The sequence below is a fragment of the Euprymna scolopes genome, chromosome 46 (assembly GCF_053919585.1).
Source record: "Euprymna scolopes isolate OS-2025 chromosome 46, ASM5391958v1, whole genome shotgun sequence".
In the NCBI taxonomy this organism is placed as follows: domain Eukaryota; kingdom Metazoa; phylum Mollusca; class Cephalopoda; order Sepiida; family Sepiolidae; genus Euprymna; species Euprymna scolopes.
The window spans coordinates 105036197-105046196 of NC_136527.1; the positions used below are offsets into that span (position 1 = coordinate 105036197).

Consider the following 10000-nt stretch of genomic DNA (forward strand, 5'->3'; position numbering starts at 1 on the left):
CAGTAATCAATGAGACAGTATTGTAGTAATCATTAGTATTGGGGGTTTTGATAATGTGTCTTACTTAAGGGGGGCGGTTTATCAGGAATTTGTTTATGTTGGACTTGAAGACGTCCAAGTTGTAGTCAGGTGGGAAACAGGCAAGCGGCAGAGAGTTCCACTGGCGTGCAGTTCTAAGAAAGAAGCTTTGCGCATGGAATCTACGTTTAAATTTAGGCACAGATAAAGAGTGGGGAAAATTATTGACAGTGTTGCACAATTACCACTTCATAGCCTAGTGGGGGAATCCCTTTTCTCTTCCCTGCAACCTCTATCTCAGAAAAGAGATATTGCGAGCCTGTCTCTGCTTTATCGTTATTTTCATGACAAGTGCTCGTCTGAGCTCCAATCCATGGCCTTCCCCTTGCCAAACTTTCACGAGAAACACTCGTCTAGCTGAAAACACTATAAATAATTTCCCCCACTCTTTATCTGTGCCTAAACGTAATCGTAGATTCCATGAACAAAGTTTCTTTCTTAGAACTGCACACCTGTGGAACTCCCTTCCTTTTGCCTGCTTTCCGGCTGACTACACTATGGTCGTCTTAAAGTAAACAATTTCTTGATGAGCCGTTCCCCTTAAGCAATCCAATTTACCAAATTTCCACTACTAACGATTATGACATTGTCCCATTGACCACTGTACGCTTATTAACCCTTATCCTCGAGTGGCTTCCGGGCTTTGATACGTGGTGACTCCTTTGTAAAAAAAAAAAAAAAAGACAAGTACTTGCAAATAAATCAGCATCACTTGATTCCAACTGCAAGGAATAAATCTGGGATAACTGTGATAAGGAGACGGTTTTCTCACAGCACGTGCTATTCCCAGATGGTTACCCATTTTAGCACTGACCAGATTAAACGTTGCTTAACTTTGGTGATCTGACAGGGATCTGTGTATAAATATGATTATGATGTATACTCTGTATCAATTCGCCTGCGGAAATTCGCCTATAAAACCTCCAATGCAATTTCTTTGCCGTACATCTGATCCATATATAACTTTATTGGAGCTCGTTTTTAAGTCCTGGATATGACCTTAAACTATATCCGATTGTAAGGCCCCACCCCTTAATTGCCATTGCTCCCAGGTTCACTCTGACCTGGGATGGTAGTATCTATTAGGGTCCCGAGTATGGGTTAAATAGAAACCGGCTTGAAAAAAACAAATATATTCTATTAAAAATTTTTTCTTCAAAATCACTGGATTCAGCATTAAATAACCTGAAAAGGGTTGATATGCCATAAAAGAAAAACAACCAAACCTTGTTTTTATGTCACCTAATATTGTCGCATCCATGATGGATCAATTTATTTGAGGTGTTGAACCTGATTTTCGTTGCTTAGAGCATCTTATTTGTGTTGCTCCGGATTGTCATGCCTGTGTTGATCGGGATTGACATGCCTGTGTTGAGCCAGATTGCCGTGCCCGTGTTGTTCCGGGTTGCCGTGCCCATGTTGTACTTGTAGCCCAAAAAATTATTTTTAAAAGCCTCATCCCAATAAATAAGAACCGTTTTAATTTAAATAATTTATTTATTCCTCGATATTCAACATTGATCGCTAGTCATTGTGTAAAATAAACATTTCCACATGATACAAAAAAAAAAATAAATAAATAAAGCTTAAATCGTTCTCTAAGATAAATGGTTGGGCAGAATTGTTCTACAAAGTAAATTGTAAAAATGCTATATACTCCTTTCTCAAAGTTTACTCGCATGACAACAGTAGCAACAACAACAACCAAGAGCAGATCACTCCAAACAGACTTTCCTTTATCTATAGACAAGGGAGGATAACTCAACTGTCTTAACTCGGAGATTAACAGATCATTCCATAGCAATCCTCAGGTCGCCGTTCAGTCTATAGAGACAATGGATACCCTCTGTAAGACTGCCTGTGCAAAGAGGTCGGTTGTGAAGTAATGGTTAACAATTTCCACAGCTACACGTTCCCAGAATTGATATTGCTTGATATTACGATGACTGGAAATAATATAAGCAGACAATTCTCTTACAGCATGTAGTATTCCCAAATGATTACCCGTTTTAGTATTTAGTTGTGTTTTATCTCGGATCACCCCGTTGGTGCCCCTCCCAGATCACCTTTTTTATGTTGCCTTGAATTGCGCTACATCTTGGAATTTATTATTGAGATTTATTAATTAATTTATTGCAGACTATTATCCTCATCTTTTTAGTTGTTGTTTCACAACCTTTCCGCCAACTATTCCTTTGGCCTTCGTCAGATGGTTACCGCGACAGGATAGGAACTCTGAATCTCCTGACTTCTGTAGTTGTTATCGTCTCGTGAAACAACTAAGAAAAGACGAGGATAATAGTCCGCAATAAATAAAATTAATAAATAATTATCATCTCAATAATGAATTCCAATTAAATAATATATATACCATTCGGTACGGACCCAATCATGGAAGATCAAATAAAAAAAAACATGAATTTATAAGACCAAAAAAATTCAACCTTGATCGCCCCTTGGGGCCCATGGCGCAGTTGATAGACACGTTGAATCTCTACAGTTCCAGGTGAGAATTGCCTGAAGATAGCTGTTTCAATCCTACCCAAAGCCGGCCAGAGGCTTACTTGGCCAAAACGTGGTGAGATGACCAATAAAAATTAACAAGATATTTGTTTACATTACATTTAAACTCTGCATATCAGTACAGCCAGGGAAGCAAGCAGCAGGAAGGGAATGCAGTCAGGAGATACAGAGTTCCTATCCGTCACGGTTACCACCTGACGAAGGCCAGAGGGATAGTTGGCCGAAACGTCATGAAACAACTAAGAAAAGATGAGGATAATAGTCCGCAATAAATAAAAATTAACAAGATATTTGTTTACATTACATTTAAACTCTGCATATCAGTACAGCCAGGGAAGCAAGCAGCAGGAAGGGAATGCAGTCAGGAGATACAGAGTTCCTATCCGTCACGGTTACCACCTGACGAAGGCCAGAGGGATAGTTGGCCGAAACATCATGAAACAACTAAGAAAAGATGAGGATAATAGTCCGCAATAAATAAAAATTAACATGATATTTGTTTACATTACATTTAAATTTTATATCAGTACAGCCAGGGAAGCAAGCAGCAGAAAGGGAATTCCAAAGTTTAGCTGTTCAAGGGAAGAAACTATTAGAATAGAAAGGTTTCTGGCATCAACAGTGAATGGATGAGATCTTATTGCTAAGCAGGTTATTTCAATACACAAATCTGTCATCCAGTAGAAAAAACAAATATCCGTGCGTAATCACTGAAAATAAAATATCAACGTCCAAGTCTTTGTCTAAATGTGAAACTGGCTATTTATAAGTTTCTTGTTAAAGATAAAGTACTGAATTAAAGAGATGAAATATGTAATAACTGTAGACACTCATCATTCTTGAAACATTTACTGCATTCAAATAATTTTAAGACCATTATAACACAAAATAGACGTTTATTTTCTTACAAAATAGAATTTTTTGTAACTAATAAATTATTAATAATCATTAGTTTTTGAGTAAAATTCCTTTCTTCACATTTTGAAGTTTTCGTAACAAAAGTTCAAAGCTTGCAAATGAATGAATGAAATCTATCACGAACGAAGACAAATACAGTTCATACTTTTAAGGGAATCTTCAATGACAGGCGTCAAATTCTGTTGCCCATTATTTTTAAAACGACACTTCCCTTACAGTAGAATAGTTAATTTCAGTGAACATGATTTTCATAAGACCAAAAAACAAAATGTATTCACCATTATGAATTTGTTTTGTTTAATCTATTTTAAGTTTCTTGTTAAAGATGAAGTACTGAATTAAAGAGATGAAATATGTAATAACTGTAGACACTAATTAATTCATCCAGGAAAGTAATGAATTCTCCATTAAATTTTATACGGAAACTTAAAAAAAAACTTAGAACCGTTCATGCATAAATTAAGTATCTCAAAACTAAAACATCGTCACTTGTTTTAAACTCGAGTTTCGTTTTCGTTTGGAGGCAGGATTGTTTTGTTACATTAATGATAGAAACATAATTTATATTGCAACCAATGTCCGACTCGAACACATAGTTCACATGAAAACAACACGAACATGTTCATGTGTTGTACATTAAATTTTTCTAGATATGCAGTAAATCTCTATTTTTTTTTTCGTTTTTCAGCAATCGAATTAAATATAGAGCAAGAGGAACATTCCAACAAGTCATCTGCTGATCTCAGAATACGCAAAACACAGGTCAGTATTTGTTTTTTTTAACTTCATTTACCATTGTATGCAGATGTTAAAAAATAAACGTAAACAACTACAATAGGAGAGGGGAGGCCCCATGTTTTGATAAACTTCTGGGTTTGACCTTTACTCCTGATCTGAAATGGAACACGTACATCAAGTCTGTTGCCAAGGTCACTAAGAAAATGGTGGGATCCTTCTACCGCTCCAGAAGATATTTCACTAATGATGCAAATCTCTATCTATATAATATATATATATGCAATTCTCTATCTATATAAAATATATATATATGCAATTCTCTATCTATATAAAAGCCAAGTACGTACGTCCAAGGATGGGATACTGCTGCCACATCTGGGCAGGAGCTGTTAAAAACAGCCCATCTTTCCTTGACAGAGTACAAAATAGACTTTGTGGCTTAGTGGGGGATGCCCTTTTCTCTTCCCTGCAACCTCTCTCTCTTTTTTTTTTTTTACATGGAGGTCACCACTTAAGTCACTCGGGGGATACGGGTTATTGCGTGTACAGTAATCAATGGAATAGTATCGTAGTAATCGTTAGTATTGGAGATTTGATAAAGTGGCATTACTTAAGGGGGCAGTTCATCAGGAATTTGTTTATGTTGGACTTGAAGACATCCAAGTTGAAGTCAGATGGGAAACAGGCAAGCGGAAGAGAATTCCACAGGCGTGCACTTCTAAGAAAGAAGCTTTGTTCATGGAATCTACGTTTTGATTTAGGCACAGATAAAGAGTGGGGAATATTTTTGACAGTGGTTTTAGCTAGGTGAGTGTTTTTCGTGAAATATTAGCGAGGGGAGACCAGAGATTGAAGCTCAGGCGAGTACTTGCCATGGAACTAACGATAAAACAAAGACAGGCTTGCAACATCTCTTCTGTGGGAGAGAGGCTGCAAGGAAGAGAAAAGGGCGTCCCCCACTAAGCTATGAAGTCTATTTTGTACTCTGTCAAAGCAGGATAGGATAGTTTTAAGCAGCTCCTGCCCAGATGTGGCAGCAGTACTCCATCTTTGGAGTTCATTTCTTATTGAGTCAGAAACGGCTGGGCTGATTTTCATGAAATTTCATCCTCCCATAATTTATTGTCATCAAAATCGGTAGTTGGGGATCCACCGCACTGCACCAGAAGGATGCTTCACATGCCTCCCCACAATGACTTAGTCCACGATATATTGTATCCTACATTGCACTGTAGAGAACCTACTGTTGATTTTATAAAAATATTTTTATATAATGGGTTGAATTAAAGTTTAAAATGCAAAAGTCAAGTATCATCATTTAATTGTGCTCTAAGCGGAAGCATTCATTTTGAATGCACCCATCTTATCAAAGAATCTACTGTTGATTTTCTTCATGAGGCCTTTCTGCTTGTGCAATGATAAAACTTCTTAAATGCACTTGTGATGTTAGGCTTTGTAAGGTGTTAACTTTGTTCAAAATCAGTCTGTTCCTTTTTTTAATCAGATTTTTCGATTGGCGATTTCAATACTTATCAGAGGCATTCCGATACAAAATCTATGCGAGAACACTTCCAGACACAAAGTATATTTGTGTGGAATTTCATAAAAATTGGCTCAGCCATTTCAGAGTTTATAGGGAACAAACTCACACACAAAGTGCCTTTCATTGTATAAGTAGGAATTAATAGCACACCGGACAACAAATTTTTAAATTTCCAACAAACTTTACGCTGTAATGAATTCATTAGCTATTTCAGCTACCAAAATAAATTTGTCAGCATTAGTTATTGTTATAGCGATAAAAAAAATAAAGAGTTATCGCCCCTTATAGATCCTTTGAAAATTCAAGAGAGTTGGGAAACCGAAAGCAACATGGTGGATACCGATGGACATTCAATATCATCTGTAAATAATTTAATGTTTCTGCCGTGAATAAATTGTGTTAAAATTATAATGAACTTGTCTGCGTGTTATTAGAATATCCAATTATCCTGATAGCACAATTTCTCCGAAAACAACAGTTATGTTTTGCAAAAATCTATGTAACCACATTAAAAGTTTATAGATATAACAAAAATAAAATTTTTGTTTTAAGATGGCTACTAAAAATAAATGGGGGCTTGTCCCGAATCCTCACTCCCGCCATGAAAAAAATAAAAAAATAAATGGGGGCTTGTCCCGAATCCTCACTCCCGCTATGAAAAAAAAAATAAAATAAAAATAAAAGTCTGTATGATGTACATACCCATAGCAGAAGGAAAATATTGTACGCTAAAGATCTCATAATATGGAAAGATAGTGGGATCCTTCTACCGCTCCAGAAGATATCTCACTACTGATGCAATTCTCTATCTATATAAAAGCCAAGTACGTCCAAGGATGAAATACTGTTGCCATATCTGGGCAGGAGCTGCTAATAACAGCCTATCCTGCCTTGACAGAGTACAAAATAGACTTCGTGGCTTAGTGAGGGATGCCCTTTTCTCTACCCTGCAACCTCTCTCCCACAGAAGAGACGTTGCGAGCCTATCCTTGTTTTATCGTTATTTCCATGGCAGGTGCTCGTCTGAACTCCAATCTCTGGTCCGCCCTCGCCAATCTTTCACGAAAAACACCCGTCTAGCTGAATCCACTGTCAAAAGTTTCTCCCACTCTTTATCTGTGTCTAAATCAAAACGCGGATTCCATGAACAAAGCTTCTTTCTTAGAACTGCACGCCTGTGGAACTCTGTTCCGTCTGCCTGCTTCCCACCGGACTACAACTTGGATGTGTTCAAGTCCAACGTTAACAAATTCCTAATGAACCGCTCCCTTAAGTAAACACTTCATCAAATCTCCACACAAACGTAATGTACTTGCAATAACCCTTATCCCTGAGTGGTTTCCGGGCCTTGATAAGTGGTGATCACTGTGTAAAAAAAAAAAAAAAGTTAATGAAGTAGTTTTATTTTCAAATGAGGAAATCAAATTTCATGGCTATTCTTAACATTGGAGAAGGGGATATTGGAAAAACTCTAATTTGCTTAAAAATTATTTCCTTCTATGTATATAAAAGGCAAAAGTGGTGTGCGCGTTTTTGTCCGGGGGGGTTCTTGAGGGGGGGGGTACTACGTTTTAGAACTCCCTAGATTATAATATCTACGATTTGTGAATGCACGTCGTCTCTAGATTTATTTACATCGACTTTTATAAAATTCACGCTGTTCCGTCCTTCCGCGTGTTTGTTGGTCTTTTTTGTATAAATAAAGCGAAACTCACCAATGCAAAGCCGTCAGTGGTCTTTCGTGCCAGGACGTCTTAAAAGCAATTAGCTTTGATCAATGTGGGGAAAACCCTTCATATCAGACAATTGCTATTCATTTGAGTTCTCCCTTTTTTCCAGGGGGCTTGGTTTTCCCCAACATCATGGGGAAACAAATAAATGAAACGGCAGAAAGCTGAACTGGCCTTCAGCCAATGTTCGTTTCTGCACCTGCTAGCTAGCCAACTTTTTGATTGACATTGCTAAATTTGAATGCTTTTCACTTCCTATGGCTTTGTAGCATAGCGGTAAAATGTCAATTTTTGTTCACTTTCTTTTCCGTATCCGGTTTGGTCACGAGTTCGAACCTACCTCCCTACTAACACTTTTTTTTTCTTTTACACCTCCAAACACCCAGGCAACGCCGGGTAACCCCATAGTTATAAAATAAAACTACTTGATCAATTCATATGATTTTTGGTGTACAATATTTCTTTTCCATCACAGGTATGTACAGATTTTTATTTTTATTTATTTATTTTTTTTTTTTCAGTGGCGTTTAGTACATTTTGCATAAACGATTCTTTAATTTTGGAGTATTCAGACGTTTTGAAAAATAAAATTGTATTTTAATTTAAGACTAGAGGGGGTACCCGGCGTTGGCCCAGGTATTTGGAGGTCTATGTGTGTTTTGGTAGACCAAAACAACCTTGTTTAAAAGAAAGAAAAAGTTTTAGTAGGAAGCTAGGCCTGAAGCGTAACAATTTAATAATAAATAAATAAAAAATATCGTGAAGATTGAATTTAACCTGAAAATACTAGTGAAAAATGACGAGGTGGCAAAAGTGCACGATTGTGCAATGACCGTTTTGGTACAAAAAATCCACGACTACGAATTCAGAATAGGGCATGTGAGCGAGGAAAAGAGAAAGTAGGAGAACCTAAAAATATTGCAATGCGTAGTATCTGTTCTGATGTTCCACTTAATCTTGTTAATGAGAAATATTTCTAGACTGAGGTAATTTTTATTTTTGTTCCAATATAAAGTGCCTTCCGGATTTTCTCCCACATTTGTATCTCGCTTTGCCCTTGTGGGGAGGTAAGTAAGGTAAATCAGAAGAACAGGCGACTCGAAGTCTGCAGGAAACATTGTCCATGTAAAAATTCTAGCGGGGGTACCCGGCGTTGGCCTAGGTGTTTGGAGGTGTATGTGTGTTGGGGGGTAGACCAAAACAACCTTGTTTAAAGTGTAAAAGAAAGAAAAAGCCTTGACGCGAAGGGGGAAAAAAAGCCCAGACACCTAACCATCTCGGCCACAAGGGGAGAGGAAGTGAAAGCTGTCTAAATTTAAGGTTTATAAAGTGAACTTGACAGGTGCGAGAAAGTTAAGTCGCATGATGTCTTACCTTATTACGGTCAAACATGACGCGATTTGTGCTGCAAGCCAGTTTCTGTTTCCCCCGCCCCATCATTCATTTTTTTTATACTGAAAAGCTTAACGAAGACGTGGCAATCAAAAAAAAAAAATCTTGAAAATAGCACGTTAGAGTCGGGCAAATTAAAAATAGACGTGAACCCCGATCATAACTCGTAGATATTATTATCTAGGGGGTATATAAAAAGTTTTGAGAAAGGGTTAGCTGACCAAGAAACTCTGGTGGAAAAAGCCTTTGGCGGACATACAGAAACACACACACACACACACTAACACACGTTTTGCATTTTATATATTTCCACAGGACCTTGTTGATAAAATATTAACCTTTTTTTTTTTTTTCTTTTTTTTTTTGCAGGTATCAAGCAAGATTTTGGATTCTTTGATGTCTAGTGGTGATTTTTTTTACAAAAATATTTCAATTTCCTTGACTGGGTTGTTTCCATGAAATTTCAAAGGATGGAACCCTCATTTGTAATCTCAGAGTCTTGGTGAAACGTTTTTTGGTGTTTCTTCTTTCTAATTTCCCTCACTTTCAATCTCCTCCACAAGATTGAATGTTTCAAAGAAAAAATAAGTTAAAGACCATATCATAAAAATGGCTCCATGTTTTTAAATTTCTTTAAAAAAAAAAATATATAACAATTTTTTTTTCATACTTGTAATAAAGATGCTTTTTAATTTAAGTGCTCGTCTGAGCACCAATCTATAGTCCCCCCCCCTCCGCTTGCCAAACATTCACAAGAAACACTCTCTAGCTGAAAACACTATTAATAATCCCCCCCCCCTCACTCTTTATCTGTGCCTAACCTTAAACGTAGAGAAAAGCAAGACTACCACACACACACACACACACTCACACTCACACACATACACACACAACACACATACACAACACACATACACACTCACACACACACACAACACACATACACACTCACACACAACACACACACACACAACACACATACACACTCACTCACGCACACATACACACACACAACACACATACACACACACAACACACACACACACTCACACACACATATACACACGAAATGACGTAT

General features: G+C 37.2%; 1 protein-coding gene across 1 annotated transcript in view; it reads left to right on the plus strand.

The window, feature by feature from the left end:
• Positions 1 to 10000, plus strand: part of LOC145270567 (syntaxin-like) — a 619650-nt gene that overhangs the window by 421906 nt on the left and 187744 nt on the right. The window contains exon 5 of the mRNA XM_080126202.1: positions 4208 to 4281. Within this exon, the coding sequence (XP_079982328.1) occupies positions 4208 to 4281 (74 nt within the window). The remainder of the gene's footprint in view (positions 1 to 4207; positions 4282 to 10000) is intronic.